Source organism: Balaenoptera physalus, assembly GCF_965194825.1.
Source record: "Balaenoptera physalus genome assembly, chromosome: 19".
Lineage (NCBI taxonomy): Eukaryota > Metazoa > Chordata > Mammalia > Artiodactyla > Balaenopteridae > Balaenoptera > Balaenoptera physalus.
Window position 1 is genome coordinate 54,731,327 of NC_138900.1, and position 12,696 is coordinate 54,744,022.

Consider the following 12,696-nt stretch of genomic DNA (forward strand, 5'->3'; position numbering starts at 1 on the left):
AGACCAAGGAAGGAGACTCAGGCTAGAGGGAGAAGGTGGGCCCTCTGGGGAAATGATCCGGCCCTGCTGTCCAGGATGCCTAGACGAGAGGCGCCTGTAGTGTGGCATGCACCGTTTCTCACCTGCCGTGCCCGCAGCCCAGGCAGGGGGAGGGCAGGGCTCAGAGCCACTGGGCAGGTCTTGGCTTCCACACTGAGACTTGACCCTGCCCAACCTGGTCCAGGTCCCTAGAAAAGAAGCGGCGTGTGGCCCCTTTCCCACGCCAGGACAGAGCAGAGGACAGCACCAGGCTCCCTGGTGGCCCGGTGGGGCTGGCCTCTGCCCGTGCCTTCCCCCGTGAGGCAGCCTTCTCCTGCCCAGCCTGGGCCACATGGCCTCGGGGCACGACCGGCCCTCTCCAAGCCTCCTGCAAGGCAGCTGATGTCTTCCTCCCACCCACTCTGGCCCACATGTCATCTGAAGCAGGGACCGTGGGTGGGTACCAGGCTGGGGACAGGAGAGCACCTCCCACCATGGCCACCACTGAGGCCAGTGGCCTTTCAGGGACAGAGTCTGGTGGATGCTTGGCCAGTGTTTGTGGTTGAAGGGACAGTGACACGAAGCTCACACCAGCCCAGCAAGTGTGGTGTGGCCACTTCCAGGCAGGCACTGCCCCAGAGTGACTTCCTCGGCCCCAGCAAGTGTCTTGGCCTTTTGAGGCCGCCCCAAAGAAGGCCTCTCTGTGCATTAGAGAAAGCGGCGGTCCCTCTCTTGCGTCCCGGGGGCTTCAGAGCTGACCGAAGGCAGATTGCTCCTCTGAGAGCTCCTGGTATGTGACAGAGGGACCAAAGAGAGCTGTTCCCTCCCCAGCATGAACCCAGACCCAGAGCACGGGAACAGCTGTCCAGGCAGCAGCGGGCGGCTGGAGGAGAGGGAGGCAGAGCCCCATCCGCGGGGCCTCACGGCCACACACCACGGGCCACCTTGGGGCCCACGCATGTGGACCCCGGCCCTAAGGTGGGCCTCCAGGTTGTGCTCCCCCAGACCTCATCCAAGTTCGCTCCCACCCCACCTCTGCCTTGTCCCCAAGTATTTTCCAAGCCATTGTCTCATGATGAATAGCACTTTAATATGGGTATTAAAAAATATGGGCAAATGTTTAATGCTTGCAAGCTGTGTTCCATTACTGATGCTCTGCTTGAGAGCCCAGCAGGCAGCTCAAGCCGGGCGGGGGCTCAACAGAGAAGTGATGACGCAGCAGCCCTGCGAGGCAGCCATCTGCCAGGCGCCCCCGGGCGGGGACAGCCCCCGTGCCCGCTCACGACAGGCACCTAGGAGGCAAAGTGGGGAAAGGAACTTGGCTTCTGGGTCTGGATCCACCCTTCCTCGTCCCCTGGGCAGCTGTGTGACTGGGCCGCTCTGCCTGGGGGTGCAGGCTCGTGTGAGGACTCAGGATGCCGCGGGAGGAGCCTGGGGCCGGGCGCAGGGAGACTGAGGCCGCCTGTGTGGGTCGTGCCACAGACTCAGGGCTGAGTGAAAAGTGGGCCCCTTTCCTTCCTCCCCTACCTTCCTGATGCAGGAGGAAGAATCCTGCTCAGGTGTCCAGAGCTCGCAAGGTACAGCCCAGCCCACCGACCCAGACTCGCCTTCCCCTAAAAGGCCCAGACGGTGCCCTGAGCCCGGTGAGCACGTGCAGACGTGAGCCACTGTCCTTTCCATCTCCCCTGAACTGCCCCAAGCGGACTCATGTAACACCCTCTGCACGGTGCCCGGCGTGTGCTCAGGGCTCCCCGGGAGCTAACACTTTATTATTCCTGCCTCCTGGAAGCTTCATGACCCGGCAGTCTGGAGGCGTCTTCCTTTTCTCCAGACTACAGTGAACTTGGGATGAGACAGCAAAGGCCGGGTGAGGTGACAGGTGACCCCCACCGCCACTCCCTCCCACTTCCTGCCCCTGCCGGTCTGCAGGGCTGGAGCCCCCTTCGATGGAGCCCTGTGAGCCGCTGCCGCAGCCCTCCAGGCTCTGTCCAGCGGCCTCCTGGGGCGGGAGAGACAACCCCCCTGAAGCAGGTGTAGCTGCGAACATCCAGAGCACAGCGGGCAGGGCATGAAGGCTAGATGCCGCGTGTGCCCCCGCTGCCGCTCCTCCATGGTCCCTCTTCCCGGCTCCTCCCCGTCCCTCCCCTCCTTTTCCTTCCCCTCCCGTGGTGGTTTAATCAGTGGTGCTCAGGGGGAGACCCCTTGGTGTGATGTGCTGCGGCTGACCCTTCAGTCTGTCCTGGCGGCTTGGGCGTCTCCTGAGGTCTCCCTGGACCGGGCAGCCAGGCCCTGGGTGATAGGCTGAAAATGTACCGTCAGGGCAGCTGCTCTCTGCAGACCAGGCTGGCACAGCGTGCCGGGGCACGCCCAGGAGCAGCTAAGGGATGTGCTGGCATGGGGCAGAGGAACGTCTCCGGGTCTGTTCATGAAACCTTGGGTGGAGATCAGTGCATCTCCTCCATGCGGTAATGTGCAAAAGTGATTCTTGGTATGAGGGACCTGAGGGTCACAGGCAAGGCCCTGCCCTTTGCAGCTCATGTTCTGGTGGGAGGGACAGCAGGGGACCCAGTAACGAGTCCATCAACCAGATGACTCAGGTGACGAGAAACGCTTGGAAAGAAACAGGACTTCCCTTAGAAAGGGCTGGTGGCAGAGGGGTGTGCATGGGACAGAGGCTTCCCCTGAGGCTGGGGTTGGAGCTGAGATCTCCCTGGCTGGAGGGAGCCAGATGTGCGCTGGTCCCTGGCAAGAGCTGCCCAGGCCAGGGCAGAGGTCAGGAACAGAAGAAACGCAGGAGAGGCCTGCACATCGTGGGTAAAGGAGGACTCATAAGGGCTGAGGTTGGTGAGGAGCCGACCAGAAAGTGTGGGGCCTGGAGGCCGTGGTCAGGAGCTGGGTTTATTTAGATCCGGCAGGAAGCCGCTGAGGAGGGCCATGCTCTGATGAGGACTTTTTTTTTTTTTTTTTAAGTATTTGTTTATTTATTTATTTATGGCTGTGTTGGGTCTTCGTTTCTGTGCGAGGGCTTTCTCTAGTTGCGGCAAGCGGGGGCCACTCTTCATCGCGGTGCGCGGGCCTCTCACTATCGCGGCCTCTCTTGTTGCGGAGCACAGGCTCCAGACGCGCAGGCTCAGTAATTGTGGCTCACGGGCCCAGCTGCTCCGCGGCATGTGGGATCTTCCCAGACCAGGGCTCGAACCCGTGTCCCCTGCATTGGCAGGCAGATTCTCAACCACTGCGCCACCAGGGAAGCCCTGATTAGGACTTTTTAAGAAGCGCCCCAGTTGGTGCATGGAGGGTGAACGGTGGGGTGAGAGAAGACACAGGGAGACCAATTAGAAGCTGGCTTGGAATTGACCAGGCAAGAGAGGGCTGACCCTTGGCCCAGGGCAGGGCAGCTGAGACAGGCCGGGAGCCAGGTGTGCCCTGAAGGCAGAGCCCCTGGGCTTGCTGGTACACTGGACAGAGGGGCCCAGAGGATCAAGGAGGACTCCTTGGTTTTGGGCTGGAGCAGCTGGGTGGGCAGTGATGCCACTTCCTGAGGCCGCGGGGCGCCAATGCCCCCCTGAAGGCTGGGCGACCAGAGTCTAGGGGGAAACGAAGAGATGTGCTTTGGCCCCGCCAAGTCTGAAATGCCTGTGGGGCAGCCAAGCAGGGCGTCCACCAGGCAGGCGGTGTCCATCCAGAGCTCAGTGGGGGCTCAAGAGGCACGTGTGGGAGCCGCTGATCTAGAGATGGCTTTGAAGATTTCCATGGGACCAGACATGGCCGCCAAGAGGTGCAGACCAGGGAGAGAGCAGAGGAGGAGAGCGCCGTGGTGGCAAGAGTATTTCCGGAATACTCTGCCATCCCTGACCTTCTGTGGCTCCCCAGTGTTTCCAGGTTATTAGGGACAGCAGGAGGCCTTGGCGCCCACCTCTGCTCATCGCCACCCCCTTGCCTGTCCCTCCGCACCCTCCTCAGCCATCCTCACGTGAGAGCACCACCCCCGCCCTTCAGCTGCTGCGGGTCCCATCAGGCCTGTGGTCCCTGGAGAGCGCTGCCTGGCAGCAGCCTCAGCTGTTGGCCCCTGTCATGGAGACGGCAGCAGCTGCAGGCGACGGGCATTTGTGACCATTTGTCAGAATGCTCCCCTTCCTCCCCGGCCTGCCCTCCTGAAACATTTCTATCCCACAGCCCTGGAGATGGGGTCGTCTCGGGGTGGGAGGACCACGAGGGGACAGGAAGTGCTGCCTAGGCTCTGCTGAAGGGCCAGGCGTCCTCCTGGGAGCTGGCCCTCGTCCCCCACCCGTGGTGCCAACAAGGTACCCAACCAGGGGTCCCATTTGCCACATACTGTGCACCCACGCGAGTTGCCACTAGTCTTGATGACTGCCCTCTGAGTAGCCCCCATGGTGCAGGTAGATGTCACCCCCAATTCGGAGGTGGAGAAATTGTCACACAGACACACTGGGTGACACAGCTGGTCAGGGGCACCAGGCTCCAGGGCCCGGGCCCCTCCTCCACCCACACCAGGTGAGCAGGGGGGCTCCCCCTACCCTCCAGCAACGATGGCACGGCTTTCCCCACGCCACCCGCCGGCCCCATCCCCCCAACAGCTTTGTTTCCATTTCTCTGGTGGTTTCTTGCCCAAGCCTGCCGGTTCCAGCTGGGCCTAGGCTGGAGACGGCCTGCCTGCTGCTTGCGCCTCGTGGTTTGGCCTCTCTGTTACCAAATGCTCTGGGATTTTTTGGAGCCGGGTGTGGGGAAGAATCTTCTCCAGTCTGGCCCCAGGGCGTGGCTGGCGTTTGGAAGGAAACAGGAAGCCAGACCCTGATAACGCCGAGTTTAGTGTGAGTTCGGTGACCTGGGGTGGACATATTTCAGGCTCGTTGGCTCCAAATGGGGCTCATTTTGTCCAGCACCTGAGACCTTGAGGCCTCAGACCCATTGTCCCCACAAGCCTGAGGCCTGGTCTGTGGATGCTTCCCTGGAGCAGAGACCAGGAGATGGGGAAGGGGTGCCATGCTGCCACCGGTGCCCAACAGGCAGGGCACGGGGGCCACACCCCACCCTCCTTACCAGCCACTTGCCAGCTCCTTGGTTTGCTCTTCTTAGTTTCAGGAGCCTTGGGATCCTTAAACTCCCAGCAGGAAGGCCTGCTCATCCCCTCAAGGCCAGGCCTCTGTGGGCAAGCGGCAAACTAGGGAGGTCAACAGGCTTCCCTGAGCCTTGTCCTTGATACCTGCCTGTCACTGTGGACGTCACCTTGGCCCAGGGACCCTGGGAAAACTGCTTTCCTCCTCCATTCTCTGGGTTCCCTGTTTTCCCTTTTATAAAATGGAGACTCCTTTTCACAAAGCCCGTGCCTTATCCCCCACAAGACTCTTATTAGAGGAGAGATAGTGGGAAGAAGTGGCCCTAAGTAATCCCGTGACCTTGGCCGAGTCACTTGGCCTCCCCACCAGAGTTTCATTATCGGAACAGCGAAGGTAAAACTCAGGGTTGCCTTAGGGTTTGTTCATCCCACGAGCACCTACCGAGCCCCTGCTACGTGCAGGCACCACTCCAGGCGTGGGTGGCACCGTGAACAGCCCAAACAAGCTCCTGACCCAGGGGCTCTCACGGGGGAGGGTGGGGGGACACCATCCACGGATGACCAGAATGCGTATTTGTCACGTAAAGATAATCTCTAGCCAGAAAAGTAAAGCCAGGAAGGGACACAGAGCGCCTTGGCACATGGGGAGGCGTTGCTATGCTATGTGGGAGATCAGAAAGGTACCTCAGGGCTCCTGGGGCCACCCTGGTAGCCAGAGGCCCCGCTGCTTCTCTCGGGATTCCACTTCCTGGCCTGGGGTGGGTGGGAGGATAGATGGAGCCCATGGGGCTCTGGAGTTGCCAAGAGGCGTGGAGCCAGGTCCGCTGTGAGCAGCCCCCTTGGCCCCCCGCAGGCCCCAGAGCCAGGGTCCCGCACCAGGCCCAGGAAAGAGCAGGTTTCCTCAGGAGCTGCTGAGGAAGACCAAGGAGAGGGCTCTGAGGCTGAGGCCCAGAGGTCTCCAGAGCCTCCACTTGGCCCATTTTCCAGGCAGCTCTGCCTCCTGCTGAACGCGGAGAACATCTTCCACTCGATGGCGGACATCCTGCTCCGGGAGGAGGACCTCAAGTTCGCCTCGACCATGGTCCACACCCTCAACACCATCCTGCTTACCTCCACTGAGCTCTTCCAGCTGCGAAACCAGCTCAAGGACCTGAAGACCCCGGTACTCCTCGCCCACGGGCTCCAGCCTGGTGTCATCTATGTGCCCATGGGCGTGGCCATGCCAGCCCAGCCCTCGTTACCCGGAGGTTGGCGGGGAGGAGATGAGAATGTGACCTGAGGTCTCCCTGGTCCGCTGTCAAATAGGGGTCCCCCTGGGTTGGCCGCATGTAAGTGCCAGCCATGGGAGGGAGTCACAGCGGGTTTCCTTGGAGCTACCTGCTCTGGAGGTCTCTGCCCACAGAAGACTCCAGACCCTGCTCCAGATCCACGTGCCCTCCCTGACACCCCGCCCCCCACCAGCACTGCCTCCTCGCACACAGAGTAGGTTGGGTTCCGAGCCCGCCTTGCAGGACCCGGCAGGGTCAGACCTGCCGGGCCGTGTCACCCAGTCAGGGTCAGGCCTCTGGATTGCAACCCCGCTGGGGATCCGGGGTCGTTGCTCTCCTCACCCTCCTGCTTGGCCAGGACCCCTCTCTCCCACAGAGGGACACATCTGACTTACAGGATGCCCTGTGTAAGCCAGGGTGTGTCACAGTGCTGCCTGGCCCAGGCTTTCGGTGAGGACCCACCAGGGCTGGTCAGAGAGAGCAGGGAGGCGCTCACCATTCTACCGAACTGCTCTGGGGGACACGGGTCAAAGGCCTTGCTCGGCCCAAAGGAGGGGGCCCCCGGGGGTAGCCGCCATCCCAGACGTGCTGGCAGCTCCAGGGGTTTCATCTGGGCTGTGGTCACCACCTTCCCAGCTCAGACCCTGCCTCGGCCCTCTCTCAGGGAGTCTCCAAGACATCCAAGCCTGCGCCTGAGGGCATCTGGGGCCGAGCCACTGGGAATGACCCAGGCCACACCCCTGCCTTCTTCCTGTGGTTCCTTCCAGACATTCGCAGAGGCCTAAAGAATGTTCCTCAGGGCAGGGGCTCTCGAGTGTGGGCTCAGCTCCTGGGCTGGTTCCCGAGTGCAAGGTGGGCTGCAGAGGAGGGAAGAGATGGCATTTGAGGACGGCAGGAGGGCACTGCCAGGGAGAGCCTGGGCCCTGAGGAAGCTTCCTCCCCACCCCCCTCTGGTCACACCCCCTGCCAGCCCCACAGGCTCCGGGACCACAGGGCTGTGGAGAGGACGATTACTGTTTTTTGCCGAGGGCAGAAACACCAGCACAAAGGACAGGCTCACTCCCGAGCAGGCCCTCACAGCCATCACCACGTGGCTCTGTGGGACAGAGTAATGACAGGGTCTGAGCGTTTCCTTTGTGACAGCTCGTTCCCAGCTGGGCTGCCAAACATGGCCCAGGTGCTGAGCTGGCTCCCTGGCGCTCCGAGCGGGGCCCTGAGTCTGGGCCGCGGACCCGTGGGGAAGGAGCGGGGACTCGATTAACTGCTCACACCTCTCCCCCCTCAGGAGAGCCAGAACCTGTTCTGCTGCCTATACCGCTCCTGGTGCCACAACCCAGTCACCACGGTGTCCCTCTGCTTCCTCACCCAGAACTACCAGCATGCCTACGACCTCATCCAGAAGTTGTATCCTTCACTCACTGTTCTTCCAGCCCAGCCTCTGAGGGGCAGGTGGGGGCCGGGTGCTCCCTTCCCACCCACGTGGTGGCCCGACTGCCATCCTTCTGCCCTGACCCTGCGCTCCGCCTCCGGGCCTTGGGACATCAGGACCCGTGAGGGCACCGTGAGGGGTGGATTTGAGGAAACAGGGTCATCTAGGGCCTCGTAGAGGGGAGCTGGCCCTGGAGAAGCTTTGTGAGCTGGGGATCAGGGACGGGGGCTTACCTAGGTAAGGGTGCCCCGAGAAAGAGGCAGGGTGCCCTCCGCCCGGTGCTGGGGCAGGGTGGGGAGAGAAGGCCCGGGAGCAGGGGGGCTGCCGGGCTGCAGCAGGCCGGTAGGTGAGGAGCTCAGGACCTTTGGGGGCCACAGAGCCAGGGCCCGGCAGAGGACCCAACAGGGAGAAGCAGGCTGGAGGGGAGGCCTCCGGGAGAGGGGGCGCCCCTCAGGGCCTGCCTCCGAGAAGGGCATCCATGGTCGGCTTTTGTTTGAAACACCGTGAAGCAAACCAGCTTCCTCTGTGAATGCCTGGCGTGTGACCCGGATTGGACAGACACTTAGGATGCAAAATTGGTCTCCTTCCCTGATGGGCCAGGAGTTGGGGGGTAAGGAAAGAGGGGCCCTAAGGTGCCTCCACTGAGGGTCAGCTGTGGCCTCGCCTGGCTCCCTCAGGGTGCCCGCTCGCCTTCAAACTACGATTTGCTCCTCTCAGCCACCGGTGTGACCCGAGGACTGCAGGCCCCAGGCTTGCAGCAGCCCTGACCTTGGCCCTGCTGACAGGCATCCACTCAGGCAGGAACAGGGGCCTTTCCTGCCCAGCCCTCCCCCATAGGCTGCAGGGCAGTGAGAGCCTTTCAGGGCCTGGAGGGCACAGAGGAGAGAGCTGCCGGAGCAGAGCCGGAGTGCCCGCGCAGGGGGACAGCTGTGCCGCTCTTCATTTAGAGGGACAGAAAGGCAGAGGGACAATAGGCTGCTGTCCTTTGTGTCCTGATCCTGCTCAGGTGGAAACACGCTCTGTGCCTGGAAGCCAGGGCCCAGTGGGAGGTGTGCTCTTGCCGCTGGGTCGAGCCCCTAGGGCCCAGCTCCCCGGCTGTCCCCGCCCCCAGAGAGGCAGGCTGCCCTGGCCAGTGGTCCCACTTCCCTTGACCACCCACCCAGCGGGGACCTGGAGGTCACTGTGGATTTCCTCACGGAGGTAGACAAGCTGGTGCAGCTGATCGAGTGCCCCATCTTCACATGTGAGCGCTCTGCCTCTGGCCTCCGAGGCCTGGAGGGAGGTGGGAGGGAGCCAAGCTCAGAGAGCAGCTCTTGGCTGCCACTGGGGAGGGAGCGAGAACAGTCACCCCAGGGATGCTTCTAGAATGTCAAGAACATAAGGATGGGGATGACAGGGCTGAGGAGGTACACAGGGCTGGGACATGCGGCATCAGAGCGTGGGTCCTGCCCGTGTGCCTTAAGGCGGGGCTCGACCCAGGCCAGCGCTGATGGCAAAACCCACCTGAAGAATAGTGTCACCTCTGCCGGGGAGAACTGGAGCAGTGCCGCCGGGGGGCATGTGGAGCAGCCGTCCCAGGGCTGTCCCCGACCACCCCTCCGAGCACGCTGCCCTCTGCCGTGGCTCTTGGAAGCTGGGGGCACCCTGGGCCCACCCGCAGGTTGCTCCCTTGTGCCCAGGAGCCACCCCCTCGTCCCTCTGCAAAGCAGAGCTGGCGTTTGCTGGGAGCTGATGGGCAGGAGCTGCCTGATTGTAACACCCGGGCTGAATGTGCAAAGTGGCAGCTGGCTGGGGTGAGTGCAGCTCCTGGCGCCTCAACACATACAGTGCCCGCTCCCCAAAGCAGGCAAGTCTCTGAATGACGCTCGTGTGCTTACGGCGTGGTAGCGAAGCCGGGAGGCAGCCCTGCCGGTGGCCACCCTCCTGCCGGACTGGTCACCCAGGCCTCCTGCTGTGGTGGTGCCCCGATCTGCCCAGGCCGAGCCCATCGGCCTTCACCCTGGAGCCCAAAGGCAAACCCAGGGGCCGAGGGGCCCCCTCCCATCCAAACAGAAGACAGCTTCTCCAAACAGCCAGCCATCACAGTAACAGATGCCCGGGGGACCCAAGAGCAGGAGGGAGACCCTGTTCCCAGGGCAGTGCATCGAAGCCTGTCCCAAATGGCCCCCTGGCCTGACATTTCACTTCCCCAAAGGCCTCCCAGGGCAGCCTGGCACACGCTCACCTGGGGGCAGGTCCACCTGACCCTAGAGAAGCCACGAACACCTTCTCTCCAGGCCCAGGGCTTTGGTGGGGTGACCACAGCAGACGTCCCCTGGTCCTGCCCAGCACCCATTCCAACCCTAGACCCCGCTGGTAGCTGGCTTGGCCCCATAGCCCAGCTTACCCAGGGCCCAGGACTAGATTCAAAATAGGTCCCCGCCTCTTCTGGAGTCACTGGGCCTGGGCACGACTGCCACCTGGGGCGAGGGGAGGGGCTGCTGTGAGAGGCCCCTGCTTCCTGGCTCACCCTGGCCCCACGGCCCCCGTACAGCTGCTGGGGTGACATGGTCTCTCCAGAAGTTTGTGGTTTGTCCTCCACCAAGGATGCCTGAGACTGGGCCTCAGAGAAGGTAGAAACAAGTGATGCTCCTGGAAGGGCTCGGAGGAGAGCCACGTGGGCCTGTTTATCTGGGACGGATGCTGGGCAAGACCCGGGAGCGTCTCCCCACCGTCTGGTCGGGTGGAGGCAGGGCTGGTAGCTGAGATGGATTTCCAAAAGCATCCACCAGACACTCATGGGCTTGATGTGTGTTTAGTCACACACCAAAGCGTTTTTCCATCCTGCCCTCCCTTAAAGCTGCCCTAATCCAGTCTTTCTCTCCAGCTCACCCTATTTATAGCTCTCTCGTGCTGGCACGTGCAGAGCAGACCGGGGAATCTGTTACGCTACAGGCCCCAAGCCCCTGCATCACCAGGGAGGCAGTGAGTGTTGGGGGAGGGGACCAGGCCTGGCGGCAGGTTGGGGGTCGCCAGGCTGAGGTGACTGTTGGGAAGATCAGACGGAAGGCAGGTGGGCAGGTCAGAAGAAAGAACAATGGGATCGTGGGGACAGCTAAGACGCTGCAGGAGGAGAGGCAGGCATGTCTGGCTGGGAGGAGCCCTGGCCACCAGGCTGGCCCTTTCCTGGCCAGGCTGAGGTGCCACCCAGAGCAGTGCCCGACCCCTGCCCTCTGCCCTCCCGCAGATCTGCGCCTGCAGCTGCTGGATGTGAAGAACAACCCGTACCTGATCAAGGCCCTGTACGGCCTGCTCATGCTGCTGCCCCAGAGCAGCGCCTTCCAGCTGCTCTCCCACCGGCTCCAGTGCGTGCCCAACCCCGAGCTGCTGCAGACAGGGTAAGTGCCCAGCTCATGGGGGCGGGGCTCTGCCAGCGAGCAGGGCCAGGGCCGGCTGGGCTGGCAGGGCCTGGCGAGCTTGGAGTTTTAAAGGGGCTACCAGGGCCCTCCCTTAGCTCGGCATCACACCTCCTGTCACTGCGGACACTGTCCGCCCCGCAGCCACTTGCCCTTGGGTTTCCATATCAGAGCACCGGGCTGGGAGATTCTAGGAGCGTTTATGAGGTGGTAGGTAGTCGGAATACCTTCTCCCAGCAGTCAGGGGGGAGTTAAATCAAAAAACCCGAGAGCGTGCTGGCGTGACCCAAACAGAGGCCCCTGGAGAGAAAGTCCAGAGGGGAGGAATTCGTGCCCCAGCTCAGACACTGCGTCCCAGGTGGTACATGGGCAAGAGAGCTACATAGGGTCCCTCCCGGGCCTCAGAAAGCCCTCCCTTCCCATCTGTAGCAGAGGCTCAACCCTTGGCCACTGAGTGACCCTGGCACTGCTAGGACCCTCCCAATCTCCTCCTGAGTGGAGTGGGAGGCAAGGGTGTGCCCGTGGCTACCCCACTTGCGACCTGTCCGCGGGAAGCACAGGTCCCAGGAGCTCTACCGTGGAGAGGCCCAGCACGGCAGCCTCTGGGGAGGAGGGCTGCAGCCCCTCGGGGGCATCCAGGCTCCCACCCTGAACCCACTGCTGGCCCAGTCCCCAGAGCCTGTTGGGTCATGTCTATATTTGGTAACCCTTGGAGGCTTTGCCTCATCCACAGGCATTTGGCATCAGAGATGGAAAATTTCACTTGTCGGGTCACCATGGAAACAAGCAGAGCCACTGAGAAGATTTACGCTGAATGGAGCGCACCCAGCTTGCATCAGATGCCCTGTGTGTCTAGAATTCCCTCCCAAGCTGTTAGACCCCCCTCAGCAGGCCTGGCGCCTCGCCCCCCGCCAAAGGTCTCGGGCCTTTGCCCTTGAGATGGATGCAGGCAGCCTTGAGATGGGCCTGCCCGGCACTCTGGGCCCCTGACCCGAGCCCCTGTGCCCTCCGTCCCCCAGGGTCTAGGCCACCACCACCCCTCCCACCTGACCTGGTCTCTCCAGGGGCTGGGCGTGGGGCCCCTAATGGGTTGTCGGCCTCAGGCCGCTGGAGGGGCTGGGAGCCCCCAGCAGGTGTGGCCCCCAGGCCAAGGCCCAGCTCCTGCCCACCCTGCCCCTTTCCCCAGACAGCAGCGCTCAGGGGTGGAGGGCTAGTCCCTGTCCCAGCCGTTCGTGGTGCCACCGGCTAATCCTCAGGGGAAGGCATTCAGCGCACTGAGTGTCCCAGGGGAGCGGGAGCAGCCGCAGAGTCAGGTGTGCATTTTATTCCCTTGGCCGGAGCACCTCTATCTCCTGGGAGTCGGAAGGGCCCTGACGCCACACCTTGCTTTGCTGGCTTGGCCTCTGCTGGCCTTTCCAGTGCCCAACGGGTGTTAGGGTCGCCCTGGCAGCCACTTAGGAGGGAAGGTACAGCTGAAAGTGAGAAGGAGGCAGGAACGGCTGCTTCCCT

The 12,696-nt window shown here is 62.5% G+C and overlaps 1 protein-coding gene across 5 annotated transcripts in view; it reads left to right on the forward strand.

The window, feature by feature from the left end:
- VAC14 (VAC14 component of PIKFYVE complex) overlaps positions 1 to 12,696 on the forward strand; it is a 97,876-nt gene that overhangs the window by 81,399 nt on the left and 3,781 nt on the right. For 2 of the 5 annotated variants that reach the window (XM_082439026.1, XM_082439029.1), the window contains 4 exons: positions 6,083 to 6,257; positions 7,649 to 7,767; positions 8,956 to 9,035; positions 11,019 to 11,169. In XM_082439026.1, coding sequence (XP_082295152.1) covers positions 6,083 to 6,257; positions 7,649 to 7,767; positions 8,956 to 9,035; positions 11,019 to 11,169 — 525 coding nt within the window. Of the gene's footprint in view, positions 1 to 6,082; positions 6,258 to 7,648; positions 7,813 to 8,955; positions 9,036 to 11,018; positions 11,170 to 12,696 lie in introns of all 5 variants that reach the window. The other 3 variants (XM_082439027.1, XM_082439028.1, XM_082439030.1) reach the window with 3 other exon arrangements.